Raw genomic sequence first — 20310 nt, 5'->3', positions numbered from 1 at the left:
CAAATGAAGTTCCGGTCCCATGTTTCTTTTTTGCATTAGAGCTTTCAAGGCCCTGCACATAATTTTGGTTTTGTTGCTTTTCTTAAAGCTCCCCCGAACACACACACACACACACACACATACACACACACACACACACACACGTCCAGATATATATCATTTTGATACTAACTTTGCTGTAAGATCTTGAGCCTAGGAAAGAAGGCAAGATGATGTCATCTCTGGCTGTAGAATTTTTGCTTTTCTGTAACTTGTCAAGCTTAATCTAAGGCTAATATAAGCATAGCCCTATTCTGGAGGCCATTTGGATGTGTAATTTTTTTTTTTTTTTTTTGGTTTTTCGAGACAGGGTTTCTCTGTGGTTTTGGAGCCTGTCCTGGAACTAGCTCTTGTAGACCAGGCTGGTCTCGAACTCACAGAGATCCGCCTGCCTCTGCCTCCCAAGTGCTGGGATTAAAGGCGTGCGCCACCACAGCCCGGCGATGTGTAATATTTTTATCTATCTATCTATCTATCTATCTATCTATCTATCTATCTATCTATCTATCTATCTATCTATCATGTATACAACATTCCACCTGCATGACAAAAGAGGGCGCCAGATCTCATTACAGATGGCTGTGAGCCACCACGTGGTTGCTGGGAACTGAATTCAGGACCTCTGGAAGAACAGCCAATGCTCTTAACCATTAAGCCATATCTCTAGTCCCTAATTTTTGTTTTCTTAATGTTTAGGGAATTTATGCTCCCAAGCCTATTTGCTGTTATATTTTTGAATTATGATGAGCTTCCAGAAATAGTAAATAAGATATGTTCTTATTTTTCTAGAAAATTCTATAGCCATGCATATTCTTACCAAAATCCTTACTGTGAAATGACGTAACTGTTGCTGATTTAGTCCACCTTGAGTGAGGAAGGCCAGTAGTGAAGGACTTGATGCACTGACCTGTCTATCACCTACCATGATAACCCTTTCAAATATTAATGCAGAGTGATTAAGCATATACATAATTAATCCTCAACTAATAAAAAGTTATAGCAAACCTTAGCATGATGCAAAAGTCCAGGCCACTGGTTATTGTAAATGTGGGGCTGTAGGAGCAAGCACTGTGGTCATTTGTAGCTTGTGGTATGGAGAACCGTGAACTTCTCCCTGGGGAGCTAGAGGATGGCGCTGATTTGAAAAGGCTTGGGACGGTGCGGTGTGTTTGATTTCTGGATCACAGAGGAATGAGGTTTAAAAATGATGTCAACATTTGCTGCTTATCTCTGTCTCTGGCCATCATGAGGCTCAGTGTTCCCTGGACTTTGCTCACTGTCCTGAGCTAAACCTGAAATGTTTGAATGGGCGTCTTTTTTATGTAAGTCCTCGCTCTGCGTTTTGAAAGAGCTGGGGAGAAAATTGCAGAAAAAGCACAAGTGTGTTGTCTGTCACGTGGGAAGGGCTGTTTCTACAAACTCCTGGAGAGGGAATTTGTTTGTGTATTGGGCCTCAAACTCCCTGTGTAGCTGAGGATGATCTTAAACGTCTTGCCTAGTTCAGGATTCCAGGCATGCCGTTTGTGAGGTGCTGAGAGACAAACACTGGCTGCTCACACACTAGACACGTACTCTACTACCCGAGGAGCATCCTTAGTGACCAGTCTCATCTGGTCAGAGAAGCTAAGCAGGGTTGGCCCTGGTGTGCCCTTGGATGGGAGGGGTTCCCAAAGCCAGACAGTTGTGCTTTGAATCCCAGCCCCACTACGCACTTTAGTATGGCCTTGTCCTCACCAGTCCTGCCCATTCCATCAGGTAAAAGGCGACATTTTTGCAAATCCTCTCTTCCAGACCTTTGTCTCTGATGGCCTGAGTTAGGACAACAGCTGTGCTTGCCTACTTGGCTTCAAGGTTTTTTTTTCTTCTTTAAAATCTGTAGTATTTAGTTTTGTTTTATAGGTCTGAGTGTTTTGCCTGCATGTATGTACGCATATACACCAAAAGCATGCAGTATTCATGGAAGGCAGAAAAAGGTGTCAGATCCCCTGGAACTGGAGTTACAGATGGTTGTGAGCCACCACGTGGGTGCTGGGAATCAAACCTAGATCCTCTGCAAGAGCAGCTGAGTCATCTTTTCACCTGGTTTCATCAGCTCTTTGTGGCTGAGAATGACCATAAACATCTGTGCTTCTTCACCTCCCGAGTCCTAGGTCCACAGATATGTGCTCCCATGCCTGGCTTTGATACGTATGGTTATAGATACAGATTAGACATGTGGTCTACCATGGAGTGCGTGTAACATATTAATAGTGATCCCGTAAGGTAATGATGGAGCCATGCAGTTCTTAGTCCTGATGACATCATAGTGTCATATTGTGGGATAAAGCTACTCACCTGCTCATGGTGATGCTGGTGTAAACAAACCCACTGTACTGCCAGTTGCAGCAATACAATTATGTGGAGTTTGTAGTGCAATGATTATACGCGTTACTGGCTCATGTCTTTATTATCTTTTAACTTTATTGTTACAGTAGAGTATATTCCCCCTACTTGTCAAAGGGCAGCTCACCGTGACATTTGTACACACCCTACCTCTGATAGCATTCTTTTTTCTCGTGTATAATGCAGTTTCATGCTGCCTTGTTACTCTCTCTCCGTTAGCATCCTTTTCTCTCAGGTGTAATGCGGTTTCATGCTGTCTTGTTCAGCGTGACCATCATAAGCTGCTGGTGCTGCCAATAAGAGATCATACTGTATCATCCAGGTCTGTGTAAATGCACTTTACGATGTGAGCGTACCAGCCACGCTTTACGCCTGTCTCAGAGCACATCTGGGTTGGGAAGTACCCTGTGACTGTTCACGGGTGCTTTTTTCACTTAGCAACTCTTGTACATTTTCCGTATTTCTCATACCTTGATAATAATAATTGTGTGTACTATAAGTACTCGGTTGGTAGTTTTCTGACCTTCTTGTTACTGCATGGGGTCATCAGCAACAAATCACAGATATTTTTGGCAGTGGGTGAGATGGCTCAGAGGGTAAAGCCACTGACTGAGCTTTACTGGCAACCCTGATGACCCCAGTTAATCCCTGGGACCCACACAGTGAGAGAAGAGATGTGACCTCTAAAAGTTATCCTCCGACCTCCACATGTGTGCCAGGGTTCACTGACGTGTGTGCATATAAACATGTACCATAAAAAACCCCAAAACCCAAAAAGCTAAATTTGAGTCTCAGAAAAGTTTACTTATTCATACATTCATCCTCTCATTTTGCACCAAAATAATTTAAGGTGGTTTCTAGTAGTTGTATGCACAGCACAGCATAGTGACGTGTGTGGAGCCATGGGAAGCCAGGAGCTGGATGGGGAAAACCGCACTCCTGGCGCTAGGAGCAGGGAGGAGGGGCCGGATGTAGGCGGCCTTTCCATCTACCTGAACTTGAGCAGGTTTTTCCTGGCTTGTTGCCTGCTTGGGCACTTGGCTGGTCCCATCTGTTATTTCTCTCTCTCCTAGGTGTTTCCCTGTTCTCTGTGGTTGGCTGGTATAAGATCCCTCTTCTGTTGACTTTTGTGTCATGGGATAGGCACATATGCATATATGTGTTATGGTTATGCATATGTATAATTTATTTTATATATAGAGATGCATATATAGACATAGCTGTGGAGATAACTGCTTGCAGAGAGAGATAAGAAGGGAGGAAAAGAGGGTCTCTATATTAGCTCTACTTCCTGTTCCATACATTTAAGGCAGATGCTTGTATGGATTGTAATGAATGTCTCAGAAAATACCCTTACTTGTGCTATTTGTGTGTAGTTTCTCTCCTTGCCCCAACCCATATTTTACCCTTTCCTCTGGGTCTTCCTTATGGTGGAAGCTTCATTACTCTTAGTTTCCTATTTACGAGATGTGTGCAACCTGGCAGAAAATTCTCAGGAGGGGCTGGAGCGATGGCTCAGCAGTTGAGAGCACTCGCTGCTTTTGCGGAGGACCCAGGTTTGATCCCAGATCCCACAACCATCTACAGCTCCAGTTCCTGGGGATCTGATGTTCTCTTTGGACTTCCTCAGGCACTGCATGAACGTGGTGCACACACATGCAGGCAAAATACCCACGCGCAGTAAAACAAACAAATAAATAAATAAAAGTAAAATTCTCAGTACAGAAAAGAGCCCATTACACAGAGTATTTCCCCCTCTCTCCTTAACTCCTACTCTTCCTTTTCCTCTCATTTCTTCCAACTCACAAATTCCATCAGACATCGTAGGAGTCTGATTTGTCAGAGTGCAGGTGGACTTTTCAACAGCAGGGGGCGCACTAATCTCTTCTAGTGTATTTGTGTTGTTTAGGCCTAATGAATATTAAACTCATCCGTTATGAATTCAATTTTTCAGTTATTTAAAATGTAGTGTTTGCTTTAGGAACTGAATTAACCATTGCATTTAAATTTAAGTGGACAATGATCAGATGAGGGTGGGCGACTTTATTAATACAAAGCGATTAACAGTGTCAAGACGCAGAGTTAGCATTTGGAGGTGCTAATGACATTGATTAGGAAGTCAGACAAATTGCTAATGAACCCGGCAGTTGACTTTTGGAACAGAAGGTGACCTTAATCTGTCTTGTTGGACCAAGACCCTAATTGAACTTTTCAGGGTTCCTGGCTTCTGTTAAGGCCACGACTTAGAAGCTCACAGACAAGTAGCTTGAGACATTGAACTCATTGTCACTTGGAACAAGGGAGTTGAACACAAGAAGGCTGTAGGCGAGGTCTTGGATTCCCCAGGCTGCTGGTGGTTCACATACCTGTAGCTGCAGTGCCCTCGTGTGGCGAAAGGAGCCCTGACACCTTGGCTCCATGCAGTCCTGGGCCCTTTTCCCTTCCCCAGACAGGCACTGCGGTCCAGTGGGAGGTTTGCCACAGGCCTCTCTTGCAATTGCCCTGTTTGAACAGGGTTTGTCGTAAGTCACATGGTGAGTGTGACCTCGGCTTTTACAAAGCTTGCACGGCTCCTGGGACAACTGATTGCTTGGAACGTGGAGTTTATTTCCACCAGAAGCAGTTTCCTGGAGGATGACTGGGGACACAGGGCATCTGTAGCTGTGGTCATACTGGGTGGGGGATGTCTGGGTTTGAAGACTCATTTGGTTCTGGAACTCCAATTGTGCAATGCTTACTCATTTCTATAGGCCCAAGAGAGGAACTAGTTGGCTTTCCAATACAGGATGATTATGATGTCATAGCCAGTCGCAGAAGGGGAGACAAGATAGTGGTCTTCCCTGCTCTTGCTGTGCCCTCTGTAGAGACTTAGGTCCCTCTCAGACCCCGAGAGAGTGAAAGCCACCAACTAAGCAGGGGTGGACTCTTTTCCTGACTTCTCTGCACATCAGTTAGACTTAGGAGCTCCAGAGACCTCGCCTGATTGAGGTCAGTTTCCAAGAGCATTCTTTGCGTCTGCGTGTAGATCAGGTGTTCTCAAAGCTGTTGTAGGTTTATGGGGCGTGTATTAAGGCCCCATCCTCAAATGCTCCCTGTTTCCTCTGGAGACTTAGGCAAAGGATTGTATTGTTAAATTTAAGATTAGTGGGTCTCAGCAGAACAGGCATAAACCCTCAAGATAAGGAACCCAAACTGTGTTCTTCCTGAGACAGGGCCTCGTGTAGCCTGGGCTGGCCTTCAGCCCACTGTGTATCCAAGGGTGACTTGAGTCATGGAATTCCTGATTCTTATGCTGCTGTCTCCCAAGGGCTGGGATTATAGGCATGGGGCATCTCGCTAGGTTCCCAAATTACTTGTTATTAGTAAAAAGGACCATAACCTTTATGTCAATCTACATAAGCTTGTGAATGTGTGATATTAAGTATGTAGGTGTTGTATTCGAGGTCCTGTAAATGTGCTACCCCCAAACACGATCCTCTGGCATATTGATTATTTTGAGCTGAAGATGTCTGAAAGGCAAATGCAGGGGATCAGGCTGACACTTGAGTCTGTTTCTCACGTAGCCCAGCTAGTGTGTCCTTACCAGAGACCGGGACTGTGGCGTCCGCACAGACACACCGCCGGAAGCTTAGGCATTGTCCTCCATCCTGTCACTCTCTCACCACCTGCTGCTCTTTGTCCCACACAGGGTGTAGCTATTCAACTCCAGCTGTGTCTTTGAGCCCACTCTCTATTATGAAGGCATGGGCCATATGAAGTTTACATTACATTATACACACACACACACACACACACACACACACACGCTTTTCTCTTTATTTCTGTTTCAACTATCAGACTTAGCTTAAAAGTTCCAAGAGGATAGGAGATCTTTTGCCTCCTAGAAGATGTGAGCCACATAATCCGTATATGTGGGTGGATGCATATAGCCGCCCTTCATAGATTATACCAATATAAGTTATGTTTTACTGCAGATAAAACGTAATTTAGTGTCTGGAGAGAGGGCTCGGTGGTTAAATGTTTGTTGTGCAATCATAAGCAGCCAGGCATCTCACACACGCCATGAACTCCTGCTCTGAGGGATCCAAAGCCCTCTCCTGGTCTCTGCATACAAACAGGTACAGGCACCCCACACACACACCTACGTGTATATACACTCAACATCTGCATGTACATACACCCACACATATGCTTATAAACAAATCTTTTTTTTTTTTTTTTTGATTTTTCAAGACAGGGTTTCTTTGTAGCCTTGGAGCTAAATTTTTTTTTTTTTAAAAAAACAAAAACAAAACTTTATTTCATGCACACTGGAGTTACAGACAGCTGCTGCGAGCTGCTATGTGCATGCTGGGAACTGAACCCGGGTCCTCTGGAGAAGCAGTCAGTGCTCTTAACCACTGGGCCATCTCACCAGACCCTAAATCTTTTTTTTTAAAGAATGTTTTAAATACTGGGGGAAACATTGTGCTGAACTGTACACTTTTGGTTCTTTTTCCTGTGTGAAACAATGTACCTATTACTAGTTCTTATCATTTTATCATTGGGAATCGTAAGTGAGCTAGAGATGATTTAAAGTAGGAATGTGTGCATAGGTTAAGAGACAGTACCAGGCCATTTTATACAAGAGATAAGTACTTGAGGATTTGGGGTTCTAAAAGGGGTGCTGGAAACAATCCCCTTTTGGACACCAAAGGATACCGAAATGTGTACAAGTGACCGTATGTCTGTAAATCATATGCAATATTATGACACAGCATGTTTTATGTAAGTGCACATGTATGTGTGTTTGTTTTGTGTATGTGTCTGTGATGTGTTTCCTTTTTAAAAAGTTACTTTTACTTTTTTGTGTATGTGTAAGTGTATATGTACCATGTGTGCAATACTTGTGGAGACCAGAAGAGAATTCGACATCTTGATCCAAAGGCAACAGTAGTAGGTGTAGCTTGAACATAGAGATCTCAAAGCCTACCCCCACAGTGACACACGTCCTCCAACAAAGCCACACCTACTCCAACCAAGTCACACTTCCTAACAGTGCCAGTCCCTGGGAGCTTGTGGTGGCCAATTACATAGAATCCACCACATTCCACTCCCTGGCACCCAAAAGCTTGTAACAGTATCATAATGCAAAAGCATTTAGCCCAGCTTCAGAAAAAACTCCCTGTATTCTATTAAACTTCCCACAATGTTTAAAATTCCAATATTGAAAGTTTCTCCTGAGATTCATGCAATATCTTAACTGTAATCTTATGTAAAATCAAAATCAAAAGCAGGTCACATACTTCCAACCTGGATATACGTTACCTTTCCAAAACGTAGGGAAAGGAGCATAGTGAGAAAATACTGAACCAAAGTATGACCAGAATCCAACTGGACCAACTCCAAATGCTGCATCTCCATGTCTGACGTCAAAATGCTACTCAGATCTCTTAACTCCTTTCAGTTTTGTTGACTGCAACACCCCTCCCTCCCTCCCTCCCTCCCTCCCTCCCTCCCTCCCTCCCTCCCTCCCTCCTCCTCCTTCTTCCTCTCTCTCCTCTCCTCTCCTCCCCTCCCCTCCCCTCCCCTCCCCTCCCCTCCCCTCCCCTCCCCTCCCCTCCCCTCCCCTCCCCTCTCCTCTCCCTCTCTTCCCTCTCTCCCTCTCTCTCTGGCTGCCTCCACTCTGTTAGTGACTTTCTTCAACAGGTAACCCACGGCACTGGCATGGCCAACATCTTGTGGTCTCCAAGGCAATCCAGGCTTCACCTTCACAGCTTCACCCAGTGACCTCTCTAGGCCTCCTTTCAGGGACTCCCCGACACACACCTGGCCTTGGCAGCTTTCCTTAGTCACAGAGGTATATTCTATAACTCCTTTCTTCTGTCCTTAAAGGCAGAACCACGTGGCCAAAGCTGCCAAGTTCTGCTGCTTGCTGGGGCTGGGTCATGGCCCCTCCTTCAGTTACATCTTCACCAGCTTTCAGTTTTCTTTTTCTTTCTTTTTTAAAAAAATATTTATTTATTTATTATGTATACAATATTCTGTCTGTGTGTATACCAGCAGACCAGAAGAGGGCACCAGACCCCATTACAGATGGTTGTGAGCCACCATGTGGTTGCTGGGAATTGAACTCAGGACCTTTGGAAGAGCAGGCAATGCTCTTAACCTCTGAGCCATCTCTCCAGCCCCCATTCTTTTTCTATTTTTAAAACTTTTTTATTGGTTTTATTGAGTTATTCATTTTAATCTGCTCCCCTACCTTCCTCTCCCCTCCCCTTCTACCCTCTCCTATGGTCCCCATGCTCCTAATTTACTCAGGAATTCTTGTCTTTTTCTGCTTCCTATGTAGATTAGATCCATGTACATTGCTCTTAGGGTTCTCATTATTGTCTGGGTTCTCTGGGGTTGTGAATTGTAGGCTGGTTTTCTTTGCTTTATGTTTAAAAAACACTTATGAGTGAGTATATATGATGTTTGTCTTTCTGGGTCTGGGTTACCTCACTCAATATGATGTTTTCTAGATTCATCCATTTGCCTGCAAATTTCAAGATGTCATTTTTTTCTGCTGTGTAGTACTCCATTGTGTAAATGTACCACATTTTCCTTATCCATTCTTTGGTCGAGGGGCATTTAGGTTGTTTCCAGGTTCTGGCTTGTAGTGGGGAGCTGCGGGCTGTGTTCCTGCCGCCCCAGCCCCTGGTCGCCTGGCTAGCTTATGCCCCGAAATAACAACACACAAACTGTATTCATTTAAACACTGCTTGGCCCATCAGCTCTAGCCCTTACTGGCTAATTCTCATATCCCGATCAACCCATCTCTAATAATCTGTGTAGCACCAGTCTTACCGGGAAAGATTCAGCATGTCTGACCTGGAGGCTTGCTTCATCGTGTCTGCCTCTGAGAGGAGCTGCCCTGCATCTGCCTGGGAGAGGGGAGCATGGCCTCTGAGCTCACTTCCTCTTCCTCCCAGCATTCTGTTCTGTTTACTCCACCCACCTATGTTCTAACCTATGAGGGCCAAGCAGTTTCTTTATTTTTTAACCAGTGACCTTCCTCCATCACTGGCTGTGACAAACAGTGCTGCTATGAACATAGCTGAGCACATGTCCTTGTGTCACGCTTGAGCATCCTTTAGGTGTACACCCAAAAGTGGTATTGTTGGGTCTTAAGGAAGGTTGTTTCCTAATTTTCTGAGAAATTACCATACTGATATCCAAACGGGCTGTACCAGTTTGCAATCCCACCAACAATGGAGGAGTGTTCCCTTTTCCCCACATCCTCTCCAGCATAAGTTGTCATCAGTGTTTTTGATCTCGGCCATTCTTACAGGTGTAAGATGGAATCTCAGAGTTGTTTTGATTTGCATTTCTCTGATGACTAAGGATGTTGAACATTTCCTTAAGTGTCTTTCAGCCATTTTAGATTCCTCTGTTGAGAGTTCTCAGTTTAAGTCTGTACCCCATTTTTTAATTGTATTATTTGTTCTCTTGATAACCAATTTCTTGAGTTCTTTATATCTTTTGGAGATTAGTCCTCTGTCTGATGTGGGGTTGGTGAAGCTCTTTTCCCATTCTGTAGGCTCTGAAGGCCTGTTCTTGCTGATTTGGCAGAATCAGTGGTTGAGATTGTGAATCAAAAGGAAGATGCCTGGGGCTGGGAGGCAGTGCAGCTGTTGAGTGCTGGACTCCTGTGCACAGGTGTTGGGTTCTGTGCTCAGTGCTAAAAGAATTACTTTTTTTTTTTTAAGTGAATTGTGTATCCTGCACGCTGCCCCTCTTGGTGCTTTCCAGAGTTCTCTGTGTCCTTCTGTGTCTCCCTCCTTCCTCTGATGTCATACCTGGATGACAAGTACTGGGTCAAGATGAAGGAAGCCCGGCTCTAAGAAACATCTCTCCCTTTTCTTCTAGGACACTTGGGATGAGCTCCTAATTGGTGATGTCGAGATGAAAAAGGTGCTGAGCTGCCCCAGGTAAAGACTGAATTTAGACATAGCCTCTGGAGTGTGGGACGCACTTTGGTTTGGATCCACTGTCTAATCGTGGGTCTTCGGCAGGTGCATCTTGACGACAGTGGACCCAGACACAGGAATCATAGACAGGAAGGAGCCGCTGGAAACCCTGAAGAGGTAGGATGCCAGTGTGTGCCTTGTGTTGACGGTACCTGTGCACCAGGTGTTCATGTCCTAACTCCCAGATGCTCGTGTCCTAACTCCCAGGTGTTCACGTCCTAACTCCCAGGTGTTCACGTCCTAACTCCCAGGTGCTTGTGTCCTAACTCCCAGGTGTTCATGTCCTAACTCCCAGGTGCTCCTGTCCTAACTCCCAGGTGCTCTGTGGTTTGTGTCAGTTCTTCAATGCACCTAAGTTTTATCCTCTTTTTATTTCTCTACTTTTCTGATACATTTCTAGTTGTACATTTTTCTATTTTGAAACTCTAATCTCTCATCACTTAATTTTGTGTGTGTGTGTGTGTGTGTGTGTGTGTGTGCATGTATGTGTGGAGGCCAGAGGTCAATACTGGATGACTTCCTTAGTCACTTTTTACCCATTTGTGTTTTTTTTTATAGTAGATTTCTTTTTTAAAAAAATTATTTTTATTTATTTATTTATTTTACTTTATGTGCTTTCATGTTTGGCCTGCGTATGTGTCTGTCTGAGGGTGTTGGATCCCTAGGAGCTGGAGTCACAGACAGTTGTGAGCTGCCATGTGGGTGCTCAGAATTGACCCTGGGTCTTCCGGGAGAGCAGTCAGTGCTCTTAACTGCTGAGGCATCTCTCCAGCCCCTAGATTTATTCTCAAAGGGCAGAACTCCTCGACACTCCAGCCAGTGTTCTCTGCGTCCCCTCAGTGGGTAAGGAAAGGTCTCCCACACTCTATTCCTGTGCAGCCTTCTTACTGAAGTATCATGCACAATTCCTTATGGATACATTAACTTCTCTCTGAAGTCTGGAATTTCCATGGCTACAGTAGGCCCAAACTTGGTCCAGATTGTCTGAGCCCAGGTCTATAGAAAATGCTAGGTGACTGAGAGTCTCCTGGGCTAGTTAGTCTTGGCATTCCAAGACAGAGAACTCGGTCCCTGATTCCCTCTGATGTCAAAGAAGTGTGTCCCTATACTGGGAGTAAAATTGTGTGACCCTCAATGGCACCTGTACCAGTGCCAGAGACTGGCTGTGTGGGCCTCGTCCTGCAGAGGCACAAAGTGATGCTGATTGGCTGGGCCAGGGCCAACTTGGAAGCAGGGGCAGCAGCAGAAAGGAGGCACATAAGCTGCCATGGCTAAGCTAACCCAGGATGGACTTTATATTTGAGACAAGGGCTCTCACTGGCCCGGAACTGGCCAGTGAGCTCAAGGCACCCCCTGCCTCTGACTCCCCAGTGCCGGGGTTCTAGGCAGATGGCACTGAGCTTTTTCTGGCTGCTGAAGATCTGAACCCAGGTCCTTGTTCCTTGCACAGTGGGTGTTTTACCCACCGAGGCATCACCCAGCCCCTCTCATCAATGTCTAATAATTCCACCTTAAACATTGCAAAAAAGGACCAAAAAGACCTTGTTACCATTTTGGGAATGGGTGTGTTGTTGTGTTTGCGCTTCCTCTGTTCTATTGTTTGTCTCTAACAGTTCAGAGGGTATCTCATGAGGCTTTCATTTCACAGTTCTATTTTTATTCTTTGCTTTGTAAAACACAGTGAAGGTGATTTTCTTCAGCTAGGTCTTAGACTTCATAAGCAGTCCCATTGGCTAGTGGCATCTCAGCCTTAATTTTCATTTACAGGGGAACTCCAGTTTTGAGCCTTAATGTTGGGAGAAGTTGAAAGCATAGGGAGTAAAAACAATGCAGACAAAAGCAGCATAAGGCAGAAAGAGGTGTATTTTAGATCACAGTTCCAGGTTACAGTGCATCATGTGGGGAAGTTAAGGCAGGAGCTCAGAACAGTCGCATCCCATTCATAGTCACAAACAGAAAAGCATGCAGACATGCTCGCTTGCCTGTGCTCAGGCTGACTTCTCCACTGTTAGGCAGTTCATGAGCCCCTGACTAGGGAATGGTGCCGCCCACAGTGGGCTGACCCCCTGCCTAGGGAATGGTGCCGCCCACAGTGGGCTGAGTAACTTAATTAAGACATGCCCACAGACCAACCCGGTGTAGACAGTCTCTCACTGAGACTCTTAGGTCATTCTAAGTTGTGTCACTGACAACAAAAGCCAGTCAATACAGTGGGCCAGGGGTAGTTCCATTTTGAAATTTCATGAGCATTTTTTCCCCATAAGTTGTGAATCCAGGGTACCTGTGTAATAAAAGTGTTTACAATACTTCACAAGCCCACACTTAGTATTATTAACACTGTAATTATTATTATTATTATTAGAGACAGGGTTTCTATAATCCTGACTGTCTTAGAACTCACCTTGTAGACCAGGCTGGCCTCGAACTCAGCGCTCTGCCTGCCTCTACCTCCAGAGTGCTGGGATCAGAGTTGTGCTCCACCACACCTGGCTTTAGAAAGCCCACACTTACTTGACTTTTGTGTACAGGCATCCCTGTCATCTTTAGAAAGGACGTGTTGTTGACCCGTAATTAGCCTAAGGTGCAAGCATCCAAGTCCTGTAGAAAACACTAGACTCCCGTTTCTTTCGAGGCCTGATGGCAGTACTTTCTTTTTCCAGCTACCGCCTGTGTGACCCTTCCGTGAAGAGTCTGTACCAGACGTCCCCACTGTTCGGGATGTATTTCTCGGTGGAAAGAATTGGAAGCCTGAGAGTCGGTGACCCTGTGTATCGGATGGTGGATTAATGGATCCAGTGGGGGTGAGATGGTAAGTTTCATTTTGCTTCTAGAATTCTGTGTTTTGACGGCGTATAACCATATTTTCTTATATTCTGATGCTTTAAAAAATTTAAAAGTATTTTGCTGGTTGTTGGTGGTTTATGCCTTTAATCCCAGGGAGAGGCAGGTGGATCTCTGAGTTCAGGGCCAGCCTGGTCTACAGAGGGAGTTCTAGGACAGCCAAAGCTACACAGAGAAACCCTGTCTTGAAAAACAAAATACATGTTTTGAATACTTTATTATTTTCTGTGTATGGATGTTTTGCCTGCATGTACGTCTGTGCCCCATGCATGTGGTACCCGAGGAAGCCAGAAGCAGGAACTCCTGGAACTGGAGTTACAGAAGATAGTGAGCTGCCACATGAATGCTGGGAATCAAACCTCTGTCCTCTAGAAGAGCAGCAAGTGCTCTTAACCATGGAACCAGCTCATTTTGATGCTTTTTAAAAAATCCTATGCTGTTTTAATTCTTGGGAGAGCGAGCAGTTAGGGAATCATGAAAATGCTGCCCCTTTCTCCCTCCATTCATTCAGTAATCAGTATGCTTCTTCTACCCAGCCTTCCTCATTCCTGCTTCCCGTTTGGTCATAAAATACCAACGGGGCTGCCCTGTCAGACTGGCAGGGGTGCCCCTGGTTCCTTTGGGGAGCATCATTAAAGGAATAAGGAACCAGGAGTAGTGGCACATGCCTTTAATCGCAGCACTCCGAGGCATAGGCAAGCAGATCTCTTGAGTTTGAGGCCAGCCTGGTTTACAAAGACAGCCAGGGGTACACAGAGAAACCCTGTCTTGAAAAAAACAAAACATCATTGACAACAAAAAGGGAATAAGAAATGAAGGCAAATGATCCTCCAGGGTTAGATGTGCTTTTTTTTGGGAGGGGGGCTGAGAAGAGGGGAGGGTATTGAAAGCCGGTGTTTCATCAAACATCTCTCAAATATGACTTAAAGAAGAAAATCAGCATGTCAAGATGACTGATCATGACACTAAGGTAGAAAATAATATTCTGACACTGATTGCATCAGGTCAGCTTGAGTCCTGAATCCTGTAGACACAAGCTGAACCCTCAGTTATAGACAGGAATGAGAAGTCATTGGAAGACTTTCCCTTGAAGGTTCTGAACAGCTCCCTTTGCAAAACCTATTATTAAACCTCCCCGAAACATTTCTCTTCTCTTCTCTTCTCTTCTCTTCTCTTCTCTTCTCTTCTCTTCTCTTCTCTTCTCTTCTCTTCTCTTCTCTTCTCTTCTCTTCTCTTCTCTTCTCTTCTCTCTTCCTTCCTGACTTACTGATTTTTATTTTATGTGTTTGAGTATTTTTTTTGCCTGCATGTCTGAATGTACACTGTATACATGTAGTACCTTCAGAGACCACACGAGGGTGCTGCATGCCATGGAACTGGAGTTACAGATAGTTCTGAGCTACCATGTGGCACAGCTTTAAGGGTGGTATAAATATGTGAAAAAGGAAATAACATCTTTTAACTACTGTATGGGATGAAAACCCATAGACCATGCAGCACGACCAAAGATAGACTATTAAGCCAGCCTGCGACTGCCTAGGAGAAAGACTTCTCACGGAGCAGTCCTGAAGGCATGTTTTAGGAGATTTCAGAGACAAAGGACATAGATAAACTACATCCTGGTTGGCAGTTGCAGGGGGAAGCAAGCAAGAAATCTAACAGGAGCCAAGAATATGCAGTGAGCTGGGTCATTGTGACCCTGAGTTTCTCGAAGGAGGTAGGGTGTTTTTCTACAGGACTTTTAAGGGCAGAGGGTAGAAACCAAAGATGGTTGAGATAGTGTGGAGAAAACTTTACCCCTTTACAGCCAGTTGTCGTGATGAGGCGTGTAACTGTACTTCTAACCGTACTGGATTGTTTTCTGAGACAGGGTCTCTGTGTAGTCCTGGCTGTCCTGGAGCTCACTCTGTAGACCAGGCCGGCCTCAACCTCAGAGATCAGCCTCTGCCTCCTGAGTGCTGGGACTAAAGGCCACTACGTCTGACCCCGTGCATTTTGTAAAAGTCCACGTGAGAGCTTGAGAGGTGGCCCAGTGAGAAAACGTGCTTGCTGTCAAGTCTGCTATCCTTAGTTCAGCTTCCTAGATCCCCATGGTGGAGGGGTAGAGCTGGTTCTTCCAAGCTGCTCTCTGACCTCCACATGTATGCCACACCCCCATCAATAAATGCAATATAAAACATTTAAAAATAGCCAGATGTGATCGCTTATGCTTCTTATCATAGCACTTGGGAGGCAGAGACAGGTGAGTCTCCGTGAGTTTGAGGCTAGTTTGGGGTCTATATAGTGAGTTCTGGTACAGCCAGTACTACATATTAAGACCATGTTTCAAAAAAAAAATAGCGAAAAAAAGTTAAATAAAATCCTTGTGATTCAAAATTGATGTATCTTATAATTGCTCTACCTTGGAGTTGGTAAAATATAGAAGATACTAGAGAGGAAATGGCAGATCTGATTAGACCTTGTCCTGCTGTTCCAGCTCTGGTGACTGAGCTCAATGACTTCTGAGCGATCTTTACAGTTGGAAGTCCTCCAGGCCCTTGGTGACAGACCTACCCACTCAGATGCTGCAGTGGACAGCCATGACATCCTTCTGTAGTTCACTTGGGCCACTTCCCGTTCGCTCAGCTTTCCAGGAGGCCTTGACTTTTAAAGGCCCTAAGAGCCTCTCACCTCCCTGCTAGGGCCCGTGAGGAAATGACCAGTAGACACTTAGTAGATAAGCAGTCAAGACGCATGCGGGCCAACTGACGTAGCATTGTGGAGCTGAGAAGACAGAGCCAAGAGGCCCGGTCCTCACCCAGCGGTGTCCTGTTGTATTTTATGTGTGAAGAAGTAACTCAGTTCCCAGGTATCGGATTGTGTTCAAGGGCTCAGGGGAAAGAACAGCTTTTCCAGTGGGATGATGGATCAAAGTCTGAGAGCAGAGTGTGGCCTGACCTTGCTGAGGAAGGTCAGGAGGATCAGGGCATGGTCCAGGGACCTGCGGGATGGAAGCTGGAATGCCCACTTTGGAGGGACAGGCACCAAAGCTAGTTCCGTTATTTATTTACTTAAAAGTTGAGGGAAGGGGGCTGTGCACAGGGTTTTTTTGTGTAGCCCAGGCTGGCCTCACCCCTGCCTCAGCCTCCTGAGTGCTGAGGTGACTGGAATGCCCTACCGTGTGTGGCTTACTTAAAATTTAAACACACAAGTTTGTGTTCCATTCTAGTGGCGATGCATGTTCACCATGGCAAGATCAGGAAAAACCAGATAATTCGAAAGATGGAAATCACCTGCTTCTACATTTGCTGCAGATAGAAGTTTTGTTTCTGTAGCTGTGACACATGTATTTTGTAGCCCACCTGTATGCAAATTTACTGTTGATGACTTAATAATATACTATTGAAATGAATGATACTCCTTAAACGTTTTTACAGTACTTGCTGCTTGTATTATACCCAACTATGTTATAAACAGCAACACAGTGAATCTCTCTGTAGGCCAGAGCATTTCAAAACTAGAAGATTTTCAATAACTTAGGTTTATAAAAGTAGAATTAGCATCTTGACAATTGTTTGTAAAGGAGTTGTTTTTCTTCTGTACTTTACATGCCGTTTCCTAGTGCTCCAACAAAATACACAGGAGAGGTTTGGTTAGCCCACTGGTTCCCAAAGCTGGCAGACCAAGATTAGGTGGACCTTCGGTTTGGTCTCCAGTAAGGCTCCCTTGAATGTATAACAATGTGGTTGACGGTATCATGATACAGAGAGCTCTCCTGGTAAGACCGGAAGACAGAGTGGAGAGGGCCAAACTTGCTCTTTTAAAACAAATATCTATTTTTCTTTGTGCCTGTCTGTCTGTCTGTCCTAGCACTAGCTCTGTAGACCAGGCTGGCCTCGAGATCCACCTGCCTCTGCCTCCCAAGTGCTGGAATTAAAGGTGTGCGCCACTGCTGCCTGGCAAACAAATATCTCTTAAGGGAACTAACAGGGTCTCATAGTCACTGCTCTATTGCTGTGAAGAGACACCATTGAAGGCGAAGGCGTAAATCACAAACAATCCCACACCAGTTTGGAATTATGATTAATAGAATGGTTATTTATTTAAAGGGGAAAAAACTTACAGATCACTGTCCCAGACAACAGCCCTCTGTGCAATCAGGAAGGGAGTCTAGTCGCCGAAAGTGGAGCAGGAAGAGAGAGAGAGAGAGAGAGAGAGAGAGAGAGAGAGAGAGAGAGAGAGAGAGAGAGAGAGAGAAGTGGCCGCTTTTTTAAAGGGAGAGAGACCACACCCCAATGGGCTGGTATCTCAGCGGCTATTGGCTATTGGCTGAAGGAGCGGAAGGAGCTCCCGCAACACCCCATGGCCAAGGCAACTCTTATAAAGAAGGCATTTAGTTTGGGGCTTGCTTAGAGATTCGGAGGCTTTGTTCATTATCATCATGGCAGCGAGCATGGTGGCGGCAGATGCGGTGCTAGGAAAGCGGTTGAGAGACCCACATCCTGGTCCACAGCAGAGGAAGGACCTGGTGTGGGCTTTTGAGACCCCAAGGCCACCCCCACTGATCCTTCCTCCAACAAGACCGCACCTTTTAACCTTGCTGATCCTTTTAAACAGTGCCTCTGCCTGCTGACTAAGCGCTCAAGCATGTGAGCCTCTGGGGCCAGTTACTCAGATCACCATACTGAGTATCTTAGTTGGGTCTCTATTGCTGTGATAACACCGTGATCAAAAACAACTTAGGGAGGAAAGGATTTATTTTGCTTTCATTTAGAAGTAATCCATCACTGAAGGAAGGCAGGGCAGGACCTGAGGAAGAGGCCATGGAGGAACACTGAGTTGCTCCTCATGGCTTGTTCAGCTTCTTTTCTTCCTTTTCTTTCCCTTTTTTTTTCTAGATAGAGTTTATCTGTAGCGGTCCAGGCTGTCTTGGAACTCACTTTGTAGACCAGGATGCCCTCTAACGCATGTGCCACCACTGCCCAGCTCAGTCTGCTTTCATATACAACCCAGGACCGTCACCTCAGCAGAGGGTACCGCTCACAATGGGCTGGGCCCTCAGACATCAGCTGTCAATCAAGACAAGGCACCAGACTTGCCCATAGGCCAGTCTATTGGCAGCAGCTTCTCAGCTGAGGTTCCCTCCTCCCAGATGACTTTAGCCTATGTCAAATCAACACAAACTAGCCAGCACAGCGGGCTCCACAAGATCTGTCTTAATCCTTTTCTGAAGCATAGCCTAGGTGACCTAATGAACCCTCATGAGGTCCCACCTTTTAAGAGTCATGTGAGCCTTTGTAGGGCAGTGTGGCCACAGCCAACAGCATCAGGTAAGAAAGAACCCTTCTTACGATTCTGATGGGAATCTATTCTCTGGCTGTTTTCTCTGATGTCATCATTTACATTCCCTGTACTTTAACCTCAGTAAGCGACTGTTTTGTTCAAGTTTGTGTTACGGATGACCAACAGTCTGAGTAACAAAATATTAGAGATCTTATCATTTATTCAGTTTCCAGGTCCTAGGAGATACTTCTGCAAGTCCTTACTGCCACCCACGACCGTCTTCCTGGAAACAAACCTCCGTTTTTCCTCCAGAGCTTCGTACAACCTGAGTTAATTCAAGAAAGTACCAGAGGGAATGGGAAGGGTGTATAGATTTTAGATAATGATGTTTTTTAAAAAGATGACAATTATTCTGAATGCCATTCCCACTATTGCCCTTTTCTAATGACTGCCTCTAACATTGCTGAGTAAAGGAAGTTTAGAGTCAGCTTAAAAGCTGCCACATTCTCTTAAAGGTTTATACTTCCTGTAGCTCTCTTGTCCGAGAGCAGCGGGACAGTGAGCCCTCATGTCCTGAATGTCTGTGTGCTAGCATGCTCACAGACATCTGTTTGTGACCTGGCTATTAAGCCCTGCTGAGTTTTAATTTGTGACTGTCTTTGCCTTACTGTTATAGAGCCGGGGTTGTGCTTAAATATAGAAATGATTTCCTAGATCCTGGGGTTATTTTCTTCATAGATTGTGCCTTTGTATTTCATTCTGATTCTATTAAGACATAAAATTTATCTCTAATTGTCAATTCCTCTTAATTCCACAAGAAAATAGAATTTAAAAAAATAGACTCTTTGGAAGTAGGAATGAGTAGGAGAAACCATGAACACATTTTTTCAATGTTCATATCTATTTTTCATAATAAAAAAAGAACTAACTTGCTGAAACAAGTAAAGTAACATGTAAGTGAATTCGCCCATGTAAAACAGTGTGGTTTCTCTGTCTCTGAGACGTGTGAGCTTCTGCCTGCTTCATCTGTGACATTTACTCCTCATTTTACAGAGTCATTGTCACACATCTTCCCTGGGTTCCAAACACGACCTCTTGCCGCTGGTGTGTACTGCATGAACATGGCTGTCTAAGCCAGTGTGTTGCAACCCTTCGAGGAGTCAAACAGCCCTTTCACAGGGTCACATCAGATATCCTGAATAGCAAATATTTATTTATATTATGAATCATGGTTATGAAGTAGCAACAAAGTAATTTTATAGTTGGGGATCACCACAACATAAGGAACTGTATTAAAGGGTCACAGCGTTAGAAAAGTTATAGACACCAAGAGATACCTAATAGTCAACAGGAGACAGTTGTTACTTCTTTCTGTCTTTTCCTTTGCTGGGTTCTGGGTCTCAGTTTAACCCCTCACCTTTGGCAAGCCCTATCTTGGGAAAAATTCGGAAATGCTTCCCCTGCCCCACACTCGAGACAGGCTTTTTCTTTCTGTAGCTTTGGAGCTTGTCTTGGAACTTGCTCTGTAGACCAGGCTGGCCTAGAACTCACAGAGATCCACCAGCCTCCCAAGTGCTGAGACTGAAGGCATGCACCACCACCGCCCAGCCTGGAAATGACAAATTATTTAAAGTCATACTCAGTTTAAAGTCAGCCATTAAGTTTTAAGCCATTTTCCCCTACACATTTCCAAAGAGAAATAGGAAGGGTGATACACATACTTACTCAGCTCCCGGTGCCTCCGAGAAGCCCTGCTATAGAGAAGTCGGAGCCTCGCCTGGTCCCCAGTGGCACA

General features: G+C 45.0%; 1 protein-coding gene across 1 annotated transcript in view; it reads left to right on the top strand.

The window, feature by feature from the left end:
• The window catches only part of Mtarc2 (mitochondrial amidoxime reducing component 2), a 34785-nt gene extending 15304 nt beyond the window's left edge, over positions 1–19481 (top strand). Inside the window, exons 5-8 of the mRNA XM_057769898.1 lie at positions 10312–10373; positions 10458–10529; positions 13073–13221; positions 18742–19481. Coding sequence (XP_057625881.1) covers positions 10312–10373; positions 10458–10529; positions 13073–13199 — 261 coding nt within the window. The 3' untranslated portion in view covers positions 13200–13221; positions 18742–19481. The remainder of the gene's footprint in view (positions 1–10311; positions 10374–10457; positions 10530–13072; positions 13222–18741) is intronic.
• Positions 19482–20310: the final 829 nt, after the last annotated feature.

Source organism: Chionomys nivalis, chromosome 5 (genome assembly GCF_950005125.1).
Source record: "Chionomys nivalis chromosome 5, mChiNiv1.1, whole genome shotgun sequence".
NCBI classification, from domain to species: domain Eukaryota; kingdom Metazoa; phylum Chordata; class Mammalia; order Rodentia; family Cricetidae; genus Chionomys; species Chionomys nivalis.
Note: the sequence above shows the minus strand (reverse complement) of the source record. Positions and strands in the feature narration are given on the sequence as shown.